This window comes from Schistocerca cancellata, chromosome 9, assembly GCF_023864275.1.
Source record: "Schistocerca cancellata isolate TAMUIC-IGC-003103 chromosome 9, iqSchCanc2.1, whole genome shotgun sequence".
Classification (NCBI taxonomy): domain Eukaryota; kingdom Metazoa; phylum Arthropoda; class Insecta; order Orthoptera; family Acrididae; genus Schistocerca; species Schistocerca cancellata.
The window spans coordinates 236,612,628-236,627,863 of record NC_064634.1 but is presented as its reverse complement, the minus strand read 5'-3'; the positions used below and the strand labels follow the sequence as shown (position 1 = coordinate 236,627,863).

General features: G+C 41.7%; 1 protein-coding gene across 1 annotated transcript in view; it reads right to left on the bottom strand.

The window, feature by feature from the left end:
• LOC126101310 (SANT and BTB domain regulator of class switch recombination) overlaps positions 1-15,236 on the bottom strand; it is a 174,924-nt gene that overhangs the window by 32,016 nt on the left and 127,672 nt on the right. Inside the window, exon 12 of the mRNA XM_049911986.1 lies at positions 7,584-7,777. Within this exon, the coding sequence (XP_049767943.1) occupies positions 7,584-7,777 (194 nt within the window). The remainder of the gene's footprint in view (positions 1-7,583; positions 7,778-15,236) is intronic.

Below are 15,236 nucleotides of genomic sequence, written 5' to 3'. Positions count from 1 at the left end.
TTCAACACAGCTGGTGTACAATGTAGGTGCTTCCACATGTGATCCTAAATTTTGTAGGATAAGGGATGTTTGTGACTGAATTGTAATAAGGGATGGTGTGCCTAGATGCATCTACAAGTGATGAGGGTATATTTTTGTGTAAGCTATGCCTCGTCTCTGACCGCAATGATAGGTGGTTGAAGCTCTTGTGAAGGATGTGATTGAGATACCGTATTTACTCAAATCTAAGCCGCACTCGAATCTAAGCCGCACCTGAAAAATGAGACTCGAAATCAAGGAAAAACATTTTCCCGAATCTAAGCTGCACCTGAAATTTGAGACTCGAAATTCAAGTGGAGGGATAAGTTTTAGACCACACCTCCAAATCGAAACAAAGTTGGTCCATTGTAATATGAGACACAATTTAGGTCGAATAAATGACGATACAGCTACAGTCGTTTGGTTCGAGTCGTAAGCTTAGCAATTAAGCTTTACCAGGTAGCCTTTGCTATGCGTCAGGCGCTCCATCCGTATTTATACGGGTACCCTCCTTTTTCACGTGCTTCATCTGGTTTGAATTGACTGCTTATTTTTCTTTGATCTGATAAGTGCCGTTATCTTTGTTATTGGTGTTTACATCACTCTAAGCTGAAAATGCATTACTGTACTGTGTCATGTATTGTTTGTCGCATTCTGATAATGAGTGTTTACGGCCTGTCGCTGCTCACGGCATGGCTTGCTTTTGTGCATGCTACCGCCACCTACAATTTAAAAAAAAAAAAGAAAAAGAGGAATCGTCTCATTAGTGAAACAATGGCAAGAGACTGCTTTTTGTTGTTACTTACAGTGCTACTTTCTTTGATAATGATCAACAAATAATAGGCTGCATATGATAGAAGATGTTCTGAATGAGAGTTTAGCGAAAATTTTTCTCCGTTTGAAAATCTTTGCAGACGCCTCTTTAGTGCATTATGTTCTGCACAGAAATTAGAGTCATCTTAGATTTAAAAATCTAGTCAAATGGTGTGCTTCAATTCTGACTGTATCACTATTAGGCATAAGAATAATACAAATATAAACATGACATGATATGTATATTCTCCCACGTTTGCTGTTGTCTCACTCTAGTTTCGTAGTTTATCAGGACGACAGGATTTAAATGAGATAGCAGCAAACATGAAAGAATACATGGCAAAATGATTATATTTGTATTATTCTTATGGTGAAGAGAATACTGCATGTGATTCACAATTCATAAAAGTTCCTATTAGCAACCATCTCTTCTCACAGGTAGGAAAAAATTCAGAACATAGAGTTGGCCATATTGGCGAACATCCCAAACAGTCTTGCCAGTCAGATTTTTGTAGTACATTGAAATGCTGCTACGTTCAAAGATTAACAATACGGAATTTGTATTTACTTCGTTGGATAATGTATGAAAATGCAGTGGTCGAAACTCGGGGTGGAGAAAAAAAAGCTCGTCTTCCACCTTTTTTATTTAATGTTTTTACTGACGCAGAGGTTTTGGCGCCAGTATTTATCTTTGTGCCTGCAAAGCATGCCTGTGTAGCACTACATATATTCAATGGCAGAAGTTAGTTGTGGCGGCACCTATCAACATTTTTCAGAACTTTCACTTACTTTGCACTCGATTCTAAGCCGCAGGCGGTTTTTTGGATTACAAAAATTGGAAAAAAAGTGCGGCTTAGATTCGAGTAAATATGGTATTCTAGAGATGTGGCAGTAGAAAGATCAGTATAGTGCTTATTGGCCAATAAACCTGCATTTAAACTTCACTAATATCCTGTCTATTCTCTTAGCTTTTCCCACACTGCTTCTCTCCCGTAATTTTCCAGTTCCAAGCCTTATACTCAATTTTTCACCATACTTACCCTCTTTTACTTTGAGAATGTCTTCTTTTTATGGTCCTCATTTTGCTATTGCCATTGAGAGCAAGATATCTCCCTACCAAGCTTCCCCTTACCTCACAGTCCCTCTCTATGCTGTACATCTGACCTCCCTCTTAGGTGCCACATACCCTGACTCTCCCTCCCCTTCTGTTAGGCTGAGCAACCACTCTTTAATAGTTGGTGTCACTGAAGCTGGAGGATAGTGTCTATCAGTGACTTTCTGATTTGTGTGTGTGTGTGTGTGTGTGTGTGTGTGTTTGTGGATACTTAAACTAGAAAAAGACTGGTAACTTCAAAGCTAATAAAGTGTGTAGCTGTTACATGTTTCTAACACCACACAGTCTAAGCTTCTCTTTTTATTCTTGTAAAGCTATTATTCTACTGTCAAACAACTGAAAATCCAGGATGAAATAATGACAATATTATGAAAACAATAGATTGCTTCTCACTGTACAGAGGACACACTGAGTTGCAGACTGACAGAACAAAGAGGATGCTATACATTTGAGTTTTTGGCCAAAAGGCTTTCTTCTAAAGTAGAAACCACATGCACATTCATACAAGAACAACTCTCATAAACATGGCCACTGTCACTGGCCAGTGGCCCAACTGCGCACAGCAACTGCGCCTGATGGGGGAAGCAGTCTGTGGGTGGTGAGGGCAAGGAGGAGGATGGGGTGAGGAAGTGGAGAGATTGCAGGGTAGGGGTGGGGGAAGTTCTAGTGGTTCTTCTGGGAGCATGCAGAGATGTGATGGGTGGAAATGGTTGGGCTGCTAGGTGCAGGTGCAGAAGTTTGAAGGGGTGGGGGGAAGAGAGTGTAAAAGGAGAGAAATAGACAAGGTGAAAATTCTAGTGGGTGCGTTGGCAGAATAGAAGACTGTGTCATGCTGGAGCGGGACCAGAGAAGGGGATAGTTCAGTGAAGGGAATGGACAGACGACAAGGAGGTTGTGGGAACATAGAATGTATTGCAGGGAAATTTCTCACCCATGCATTTTAGACAAGGTGGTGTTGCTAGGAAGCATCCAGATGGCACAGGCTGTGAAGCAGTCATTGAAGTGAAGTACATTGGGTTGGCCAGCATGTTCAGCAACTGCATGGTCCATCTGTCTCTTGGCCACAGTTTGTTGGTGGACATTCATGGAGACAGACAGGTTGTTTGTCATGCCCATGTAGAAAGTAGCACAGTGGTTGCATCTTAGTCTGCAGATGATATGACTGCTTTGACAAGTGGCCCTGCCTTTGATAGAATAGGAGATACCTGTAGCCAGACTGGAGTAGGTGGTGGTGGGAGGATATATGGCACAGCTCTTGTATTTAGGTCTATTATAGGGATATGAGCCATGAGGCAAGGGGTTGGGGGCAGGTTTGGAGTAAGAATGTACAAGGATATTCGTAAGTTTGGTGAGTGGTGAAATTCCACAGCCCAAGGGGTGGGAAGGATAGTAAGTAGTATCTTCCTCATTTCAGGGCATGGTGAGAGCTAGCTGAACCCTGGCAGAGGCTGTGATTCTGTTACTTCAGTCATGGGTGGTACTGAGTCATGAGCTGGATGGTGGGAATGTGTGAGTACACCATGGGAGATCTGTTCCTCTGTTTTTGTGCAAGGTTGAGAGGTTAATTTTGGTCTCTGAAGACCACACTGAGACCCTTGGTATATTTGGATATGAACTACTGATGGCCCGATCACTACTGATGTGATGGCCTTGGGTTGCTAGGCTGTATGGAAAGGGCTTCATTGTTTGGAAAGGCATAGCAGCTGTTGAACAGAGATATTGCTGGTGGTTTTTCGGTTTGAGATGGACAGAGGTACTGATGTAACCCTCCTTGAGGTGGATGTCAACATCGAGAAAGCAAGAAAAATAGCTTGTTGCATTGAGGAGGACACGGTAAAGCAAATGGAGAGGGGGAGTGTTAATGTTCTGCAGCAATGTGGATTGGATGTCCTCATCCTAAACTCAGATCACGATGTCATTAATGAATCTGAAACAGGTGAGGGATTTGAGGTTCTGATGGTTAGTAAGGAAGGATTCCTCTAGATGGACCATCAGTAGGTTGTCATTGGAGGGTGCCATACTGGTGACCATTGCTGTACCACAGATTTATTTTTAGGTAAGCCTTCAAAGCAGAAGTAATTGCAGGTGGGGATATAGTTGGCCATGGTGACTAAGAAGGAGGTTATAGGTTAGCAGACAGTTACGCATTGCAAGAGATGGTTTTCAATAGTGTCAAGGCCACTGGCATTAGAGATGTTAGTGTAGAGGGAGGTGGCAGAAACAGTGGTGAGCAGAGTGCAGGAACAGGAACTGTGGAGAGTTGGTGGAGAAAATGGCTGCTGTGTTTCAAATCGGAGGGTAGGTGATGAGTAATTGGCTGAAAGTGTTGACTCATGAGAGCAGAGAGAGTCTCTGTGGCTCCACAGTAATCAGCCACAATGAAGCATCCCAAAGTGGTTAGGTTTAAGGACTTGCAAAGCATGTACAAGTTGTGATCAGAAAGCATGGGAATTTTTGTTTGTCTTAAAGAATTTTTATTTATTCAGTCAACATCAACTTGTTCCCTCCAAAGTAATACCCCTCAGATATAACAAGATTGTACCAGTGCTTTTTCCAATCTTCAAAGCACTTCTGGAACTCACTTTTTGTTATAGTGTTCAGCTCCTCCTTTTTATCTCACCGATGGCAGCAAAATGATGTCCTTTCATGGTTCTCTTCAGATTTATGAACAGAAGGAAGTTGTGTACGCCATGTCTGGCGAATATGGTGGCTAAGGCAACATTATGGTTTTGTTTTCTGCCAACAAATGATGATGAAGCATTGAGGTGTGAATAGGAGCATTATCATGATGCAATTTCCATGAGTGGTTTTGCTACAGTTCTAGTAGATGTCTTCAGATTGCTTCATGCAAATTGTGCATAACTTCCAGATAGTATTCATTGCTGACTGTGCAACCATAAGGCACAAATTCATGATGCATTTTCTGATGGTTATAAAAGAAAACAGTCTGAAGAACTTTCATGTGTGATTTAACTTGTCAAATTTTTTTCGGTCCTGGCTCTCCTGATAGTTCTGATTGGGATGACTGGGCCTTGGTCTCAACGTCATATGTGCATATGGTTCAAATGGTTCTGAGCACTATGGGACTTAACTTCTCAGGTCATCAGTCCCCTAGAACTTAGAACTACTTAAACCTAACTAACCTAGGGACATCACACACATCCATGCCCAAGGCAGGATTCGAACCTGCGACCACAGCGGTCGCGCGGTTGCAGACTGTAGCGCCTAGAACCGCTCGGCCACTCTGGCCAGCTCATATGTGTATACTCATGTTTCATCACGTGTTATAATCTTCTTTAGAAGTTGTGAATTGTTAGTGATCTCACCCAGCAATTCCTGAGCGATATCTACATGACTTCATTTTTTATTGAAATTCAACAATTTTGGACCACAAACTACATGTTTCATGCCCGAAACATCTGAAAAAATTGCTTGGCATGAGCCAAAGGATATGCCTATTTTATTAGCAACTCCTCTGATAGTGATCTGGCAATTTTCCACATCCATTTTCTTTACTTCTTCCACATTACTGCCAATAATTGATGTGTTGGGGTGTCCAGGGCAGTTATCATCTTCTCAACCCTCTTTGGAACATTTATGCCACTTATAACTCTTGTCTTACTAATAGCAGACTTGCCAAAATCCATGGTCAACATTTTGAATGCGGTGCTGCATTTTATTCCATTTTTCAAGCAAAATTTAATGGAAATTATTTGATCCATGCTTTTTAAAAGTAAATGCTTTTTAAAAGTAAAAATTCTACAAGAAATTGAAAACACATTTAACCTTTTCCATTGTTAACAATAAACTAGATATTCAAAACAGCTAAAAATGCAAACATACATCAAGAACGTGTATACCAACAAGATAAAAAAATTTGAAAATCGGGTGTACAAAGCCTGCAAAATTAAAAAATTCACACTACTTTTTGATCACATCTCATAGAAGATAAGAGTGCTGGGAGTAGTAAAGGGGAGGAGAGAGACAGACTCATGGGAGAGGTTCTGGGATGGCTTAAGAATTTAAGGAGTGAGTGGAGATTCTGTTGGATTTCTGAAATAGGGTCTCTGTGGCAGTGTTTTTATGTGGATGAATCTGGCAGCTGGTAGAGTTCCTCTGCCAGGTAATCCCTGTGGTTCAAAACCACAGCAGTGGAGCCTTTGTTGACAGGTAGAATTATCAAGTCGTGATCAGTTTCTAGGTGATGGATTGTGGTTTGTTCTGTGGATGTGAGGTTATCTAGTAAAGTTCCTCTGCCAGGTAATCCCTGTGGTTCAAAACCACAGCAGTGGAGCCTTTGTTGACAGGTAGAATTATCAAGTCATGATCAGTTTCAATGTGATGGATTGTGGTGTGTTCTGTGGATGTCAGGTTAGTTTTGATGTTGAGACAGTTGGGGAATGATGGTGAGGCAAGGTTTGAGGTTAAGAAATTCTGTAATATTAAGAGGAGTGATTTGTGGACAGTGGAGGTGAATTGTGGCTGGATGGAGGAGTGAACTGAGTCAGGCATGGTTTAACATTGGTCTTTCGTTGAGTCTGATTCATAGGATTGATGGCACAAAAGTGTTTTCACTGTAGGACCATGAAAAGAGAAGGTCTAAAAAAAGCCCACCATGATGGAAATTAGTGATGGGGCAAAAGGTAAGGCCTTTGGAAATGAATGACACTTCTGTGAGATGAAGGCTTTTGTAGGAAGGATTTATATATGTGTCTCAGGGCTGTTTAGGTCCTTGATTCTGTAGGGTGTGGTAAATGCAGTAGGTCTGCAAGGCAGCATTTGTCAGCTATGAGGGGATGTGGAGATGGCTTGGAGACTGTTATACAGGTTGCGGATATTGGTAGTCTAAGACAAGAGCAGAAGGTGAACAGGTTGGAGAATTTTTTGAGGTGGCACTGTGCATGCTGCTGTAGTTGCTGGAAGGCCAGAGTTTCATTCTGATTGTTACTATTCTATTATGATTCTTCAAACTGACAAGAGCTCTACTATGATTACACTGGAGTTTTTAAATATGAAACATTTTCTTATATGACAGCACAAGACACAAAATGTATACCAGAACACTCTACTTGCAATCTGTGTTGAAATTAAGAGCTTATGAAGATGTTGAACTCATGACATGGCTTAACATTTAAATCTACTAATCTTTTCACTTGAACAGAATTGATAACAACCCCCTTCTTTTAAATCAAAAGCTAGCAAAGTCACTGTCTGTAAAATATTTCTATGCATCACACAGTAATCAGCCACAGGTGCCTTTCTTCATTTTTGTTTATTTACTCTTTTAATATTTGTTGCACTCTACTGATGTGATACCACTGCCAATGACACATCCCACATATGCATCAGAAACTATCATAGACAAAACACTTTTGCTTGAGTTAGAGGAAGTGTTACGTTTGTTCATGATTCCAGGACTTACATGTGCTCCTCTACAGCAGAATCAATTTAATAATTTTGACACAAGAAGAGCAGTGAGAAATGATTTTCCTGAGCAGGATCAGACTTGCACCAGCAGATCAATTTTATGTTGAAATATAATTTTTATCTAGAGGATACTATATTCAGATTCATGTCAGTTCATATCTTTTACACCACCATCATAATTCATAGACAACAAGAAGGTGAACAGCAGTACCTGCAGGCACTGAATGGGGGCTCCATCGATGGTGTCGATGTGCTGTTCCTCCCATGCGACCAAACATAGCTGTTCCTTCTGCACACATGCGACGTGTTAGTAATGTTGAGATTTGCTGCATAGCTCTTTCTTCATACTCGCGTTGATTGTCTTGGTTGTTTCGTGTTGACAACACTGATAACCACTGGGATGGCCTGAAAAGATAATGTCTGTTATCTCTTTCTGATAACCATTTGTATTGCATCTGTTTTTAACAGAAACCAACTTCTATGAAGTATTTGGGAAAGAAACAACATAGAAAAGATGAGGTGAAGAATACATCACAGGATACCTCAATTCTCAGATACGAGGACACTGACAAAAGTTTTCAGCTTGACAGTGAACAACCATGGGTTTTTGCAGGTAAAAAAAATGCACTTATTTTTTACCATAATCCCTGGATTGCATAATATTTGCCAGCTATTTTTTAACCCCTGCAATGCAGTCAATAAGAAGATACCCTTTAAATGGGTTTTACTCACTGCTTTGATTGTTGTTTTGTTTCTAGTGTGAAGTGGTGGACCCACCCCTCACCCAGAGTAACTAATCGGCGTGTCGAGGAAAACTGTTTTCGAGGAAAACTGTTTTCTTGTAGGAGCATTCAAAAAGTTTCCATTTGAGGGCACTGCTGCAGCATGTATACAATGTAGTTGACTCTGATGTGAGTATCAGCATTAACAAGTAGGCAAGGGATCAGTGTTACATTTGTGTCCTTCTGACATGTTTGTGGTAAATGTGGAAATGTGAACTATGGTGACATTATTACCAAATGTGTCCAAATAGGACTAGCATGCTGTTTTTCTTTTCTTGGCTGCTGAAGGATGAACACCAGCAGACATTCATCATATAATGAAGAATGTGTGTGAGGCAGCATGTCTGTCAAAACCACCATTGCAGAATGCTGCACAACCAGCAGTGCTATTGCTTCATGATAATGCACATCCTCATATTGTGAATGCTGTAATGCAGAAGTTATGCCAACTGAAACAGGAGGCACTTGAGCACCTGTCCTGTATTACTGATTTCTCCCCAAGCAGTTATCATGCTTTTGGTCCCTTAAAAAATGCCTTGAAGGACTGACAATTCCTGTTGGACAAGGATGTGTGGCAGGCAGTTTTGGACTTCTTCACGTAGCAGGCCACAGTGTTTTACCAAACAGGTTTGTTCAACCTCCTTGTGATGGTGGGATAATTGCCTCAGTGGTCACAGCAATTTTGCCTGACTGGCATACTGATTCTGGGCTGTATTGCCTTCAAACTGAAACTTTTTGATTGCCTGAATAAAATGGTTCAAACACTGGTATGGATTTGTTTTCAGATTTATTTTTGGTCAGCTTTCAATAAATACAGTATTCAATTGGATGTTTTCTTCTAGGTAATCCTTCCTGTAAAATGTACTGTACTTTTCATTGTGATATGTTTAGAGCACGGAACAACTTTACAATAAGCTCTTGTTCATAGATGGACAGGTGGCATCTGACTATACAAAATCATGAGAGAATTGTTACTTAAAAACCCATCATCCAAAGAATGATTTGCTTTCTGTAAGTATACTCTTGACATGGCAGCTGCTGGGATTATCAGTACTGATTCAAGTGGCTTTAACCATCACTGACTTCTTTCTGATCATTGCCAACTTTAGTTAGCATACAGTGTGTCAGTAAGTAAGACGATTTAAAACTCAATCAGTTATATCATTTCCGAGATGAGAAACTCAGTGTCACTTCTGAATTTGGAGAGACACTAAGCAGAGTGCACAGCCAGGAAACATTGGCAACAACCAGAAATCAGTCAGTACTATTCTTATGTACTTGTGTTTTTATTGAATCAGCTGCTTTCATTAGCCACTTTACTGTGAGTCTTCTTGTAATGGGCATATAGCACAGTCATTACCAATAGCACAGCTGAATGACATGGACAGAGTGATGGAGTTATATGAGTTACGGGCTCTGTAAGAATGTACACAGACAGAACAGCATCTGTCTACAGGAAAACCAGGTTGGTTGTCATACCAACATAAAAAGCTGTGCAGTGATTGCAGCATAGTTGGTATGTGGCATGGCTGCTTTCACAGGTGGCCTGGGCTGGCTGCTTTAACAAGTGGCCCTGCCTCTGATGGGGTAGGATAAGAGTGCTACAGGACTGGGGTAAGAAATGATGGGTAGGTGGATTGAGCAGGTATTGCACCTTGGTCTTCCGCAGGGATATGATTCCTGTGGCAAGGGGTTGGATGTGGGAGTGGCACACTGATGGACCATGTGGTTGTGTAGGTTGGCTGGGCAACAAAATACCACCTTAGGAGGGCTGGGAAAGATGGCTTTTGGACACAGCCTTTTTCAGAAAAGGAAACACACACATACATTCATTCACACAAGCAAGCACACATAATGCACACATGACTGCCATCTCCAGTAGCTAAGACTGGAATGCATTCTACCATCCAGTCAGCCACACTTTCAAATACGCCCACCACCATTTGCACTGCAATATTTCCTACAGTTGCCACCACCATGGTGCAAGGGCACTGCTAAGAATGATTATGCTGCTGCCACTGAGATGAAAGCATTCCCTCTCTGGAGCTTCAGTGGCAGGTGCACTTAAGTTTGAGTATTTGTGAACTGACACCACTTTGTGTGTTTGCCAGTTGAATAATATGTACAGACTTTCATAGTGGCCAGGGCTCGACATCTTCTGAATGGACATTGTAGTAAAGAGTGACAGATTTATAATTTTTTTTATCTGTATATATTTCTGCACTCAAATGTACTGTTAACAACTGACACAGCAATTACAGCAACAAAGTTATGTATTCTTTTTACTATTTGATGTTGGATGTAGAATAAATTAATATCTGGATTCTCTGTACATGAACAGCATCTACTCCTTGCTCCTGTACCTATTAAAGAACCACACAGCATGCAAAGGAAGTTATAACAAAGTATAGACAAACCATCTTTGAGAAATAGCAGAGATCATCACGTCTGGCAATATGCCCGTCTAACAGACTAGTGACAGAATGTTTCACGTGGCCAAACATGAAAAAACATTACAAACTTTGAACTCAAGTTTGTTTAGAAGATCAAAAGAGCAAAATAGAAAGACATGCAGACCCATCCTTAGGCACAGTCGATGTTCCAGCTGGCCTTTTACAGCACGTTCACCTGGATTTGATTGGCGTCATTCCAATATTGTGGCAATTTAAATACATCCCAACTGCCATTGACAGAGGGAAAACATGTGTAGAAGCCAGTCTATTACCCAACATTATAGCTGAGTCCACAGTGAAACTGTGATGGCTTGCTTTGGTTGCCCAGTGTTCATCACAACCCATCCAGGCCAACTATTTGAGTTGGCAAATATTTGGAGTGAAATGCTTTAGAACCACAGTTTATAACCCCCAAAGCAATGGGCTGGTAGAGCTGTGGCACTACATGTTATAGGTGGCATTAATGTGTCATGGGAGCCAGTGGTACAAATCTCTGCCTTTGGCTCCTTAGGAGTCATATCAGCAATCAAAGAAGATTTACAAGCACCATTAGCAGAAATTCTATATGGACAAGCTCTAAAACTTCCAGCAGAATTCATCCAGCCAGCAACCTTACCAGATTCTGGGGAGTTTCTGGAATTACTGGACATGTGAAACTTCATTTTTCCCCAATATCCACACTTCTCCCCTGAGATCACATGGTGTTTCACGAGTTTTTGTACATAAAAAACTGCAGAACTGTGATTTTATGATGTCGTGGGTTGATACTGTGAGACCTGCTCTCCAACTGCCATATTCAGGCCCACATAGACTGATATGCCAAGATGACAATGCTTTCAACATTATATTCAATAGCAAATCATCTACAGTCTCAGTAACAGGCTAAAACCAGCATGGATACTGCAAGACTAGGACACAATATAAGATTCAGAGGCTACTTCCAATGTGTAAGATGCCTCCAGAAATTCACACTATGTGCAGCAGCAGCTGTCAACTCCAGATCATGCTCACACTGTGGAGAATGTGGACACAACCTGGTCATGCTGTGGATGCTGGTGCAGTCCACTGGCCTATTTGGTGGATTACGTGACAGAATAGCCCTAAGTGCTATATTACACCTTACGGTGACTAGTGCATGTGTTCTTTCTTTTTATTACATTATTGTGACAAAATGGTGTGGATGTCCAACTTACGTGACTCGTGAAGCAGTATCATGAGTGTATCATTACATAATCTACAGAGGTTTTCTTTTTTTCTTTTCTTTTCTTCATGTACTTCATGTGTTTCTCTCTGGATACACTCAAGTTTCTGGATTTATAATACACTACATTTTTAGTACTCCAGCCCATGGATTTCCATAGTGCTCAGCATTTCAAGGGGGGGCTATTTTGACAACTACAATGGCAATAATATAGAATTCTGGAAATAACGAAGTTGAGCAGGATCGATTTTTGGACAGGGAAACTTTCCCGTATAAATGGACTGAGGTGTGGAACTTCTTTGTGGTCTCTCACTCTCTCTGGGCTTGATAATATTGATGTTACTTGTGCTAATGGGTTTGTTCAGATTTATCAATACAGTAGAGCTCCGGTTATTTGATCTAATTGGGACTGAGGCTATCTTGAATTGCAAAAACCTCTGATAATACAGAAGTGTCTCAAAATCAATGGGTAAATCATGAATACATGAATAAATTTTTAATGCACACAATAATGATTGAAAAATAAATAAAAAACAATATAGTACATCTTTTCATCCTACATAGTTGTGTTTATAGTATATACCTCTTTACTTCTGTATGCATCCTCTTTGGTTTGAAGCTGGCACAGTACTTACAGTAGAATATCTTTGGCTTCCCTCTGACAACCATGCCTCCATCCTTGCTACCCTCCCTATTTTCCTTTCCCTGTTGCTTCATAACCTGGGTTGTGAGTAACTGAATCTCCTTTCCCTTCTTCCCTTTCTTTCCCCTCTCTCCTCCCCGATGAAGGAACATTTGTTCCGAAAGCTAGGAATGTAAATTTTCGGTTCTGTTTTATGTGTATCTATCGGCTGTACTGAGCTGAGGTAAGTACTGGCCAGCCCCTCTATCTCTTTGTTAGTATTTGTTTCACATCTTTATATGAGATTTTCCATTAATCATTTAGATCACCTATATGGTCCACATCCTTCATTGTTTTGTCCCTGTTGTTAGCTATCACTTACGTCTGTCATCTTAACACTTCCTCTTCTTCAGTGTTTTATATATACATAAATAAATATTTTCGTCACCAACTGTGCTAGTTTCATCTTCCTCCTATTATCTTGTTCCGTTTATAGTCCTCTTCTCTTTTTTATTTATTGATTTATTTATTCAACATTCCATAGTTTTAACGTTCGTTATTCGCTGTTTCCCAGCCAACAATCACTGCCAACAATCTCTTCCACACCTACCAGTATCATCCATTTCCGTCGATTTCTTGTTGCTGGCGATATTTTTGTGCCATTGGCTATCTTTCTCTGCCACAAGAAAATTTTTTTGGGACATTTCTGCGCCACCCGCGATCTTTTTTGCGGCACGCGCGATCGCTTTTGCGGCACGCGCAATTTTTTTCGCCACTCGCTATCTCTGTTTTTGAGCAATGTGTGTTCTTTTCCCCTGATCTGGACATACTTGCTTGGTCTGGTCAACTTTTTCCGTATTTTTCTTATTTAGTGGTCTTCCTATGGCATTGAACATTACCAACACAATTTCTTTCCTTCTCGTCCTTCCCTCCCGTGTTTTATTCCTTCTTATGATTACTATTTCAACTTTAGTTATTTAATTTCCCTACCCACCAGTTACCCACTATGTAGCCTAATCCTATACCACATTATTTACATTCATTCCGGAAACATGCATTCACCGTAGCCAAACTGCAATCCCACATACTTTTCCTCTGGTCCTGCTTAACCTTTGGAATTACTCCTAAAGGGCTTACCTTAAAAGTTCACATCTCCGGGTGCAATTCCTCCTTCCACCAGTCTCTCCTGGACTTCCAGAACCTTCAATCCTTAGCCCTTACCCAACTTGTCCTGAATCTCTACACTACTTCATGTAACCACCACTCCCAACAGCTCCTATCTCTCTTCAAAGTCCTCCACCTCTCAAACCCTTGCTTGGAGAACACACTCAGGAACATCATCCTAGAAGCCAGGTGCAAACTTGAGTTCCATGCCACACACCACCTGAAAAAACTATCCATAGTGCTAGTGCAACACCTAAGAAGTGGGGTCCCTCTCCCTATCCCTCACAAACACCAACCACAACAGAACCTTCCCCAACAAACCCCCCTCATAGCCAACAAACCTAGCCTAGCCACCCTACTCAATCTCCCCATCCCAGCACATACCCCACACAGACCAAATCTCAACTATAACCACAGTCAAATGCCACATATCACCAGTCCCAATTCAGTCCTAAACCTCTCATCCAGATCCCTCTCTTCTCCAGAGACATCTGTTCTATCAAAAGGCTTAACCTTTAGCCCCACAACTAAATTCAACCACACTGCCCCTGGTTAAAGATCTCCTCTCATTCACCCGGAACCTCAACTGGAAATATCACTTCACTACCCAAACACAGCCCCCAAATACTAGACCCAGTGTTGAACAGTTCCGACTGCCTTCCCAAAGGGATCCTCCTCCCCTCCCCCAAAACCATCCCTTGCAGACATTTCAGGAATTCCTCACATCCAGTGTTGCCTCCCAGTCCTTCTTGAAGAACATCCCGACAACCCCCAACATCACCCCAGCTGAATCCCGTGCCATTAAGGAGCTGAAAATAGACCGCTCTATTGTCATCCTCCCGGCGGATAAAGGCTCCACAACTGTCGTACTTGACTGTGTGGAGTATGTGGCAGAAGGACTGCGTCAACTCTCTGACACCTCAACCTACAAAGCTGTTACCCAGGATCCCATTCCCTCCATCCAGACTGAGCTGCAAAAAATCCTAAAAATCCAAGGTCCCTCACAAGGCCTCACAACGGCTTCCATAGACTTACTCATTCCACCTGAGCCACGTACCCCTACCTTCTACCTATTACCCAAAATCCACAAAGAGAACCATCCTGGCCGTCCCATTGTAGCAGGCTTCAAAGCCCCAACCGAACGTATCTCAGCTCTGGTAGACCAGCACCTACAACCTATCACCCGCAGACTCCCATCCTACATCAAAGACACAAACCACTTCCTAGAACGCCTCAAATCCATTCCCACTCCTCTCCCACCTGAAACCTTTCTTGTCACCATAGATGCTACATCCCTTTACACAAACATCCCACATACCCATGGTCTCTCTGCCCTTGAGCACTACCTCTCCCAACGCCCACCCAAAGATCTTCCAAAAACCTCTTTCCTTATCACACTTACCAACTTCATCCTCACCCATAATTACTTCACTTTTGAAGGCCAGACCTACAAACAAATCAGGGGAACGGCAATGGGAACCAGGATGGCTCCGTCCTATGCCAACCTCTTCATGGGCCGCATGGAGGAGGCTTTCCTGAAGAACCAACAGCTGCTTCCCCTGGCCTGGTATAGGTTTATAGATGACATCTTTGTGGTCTGGACTCATGGTGAAGAAACACTCCTTAATTTCCTCCATAACCT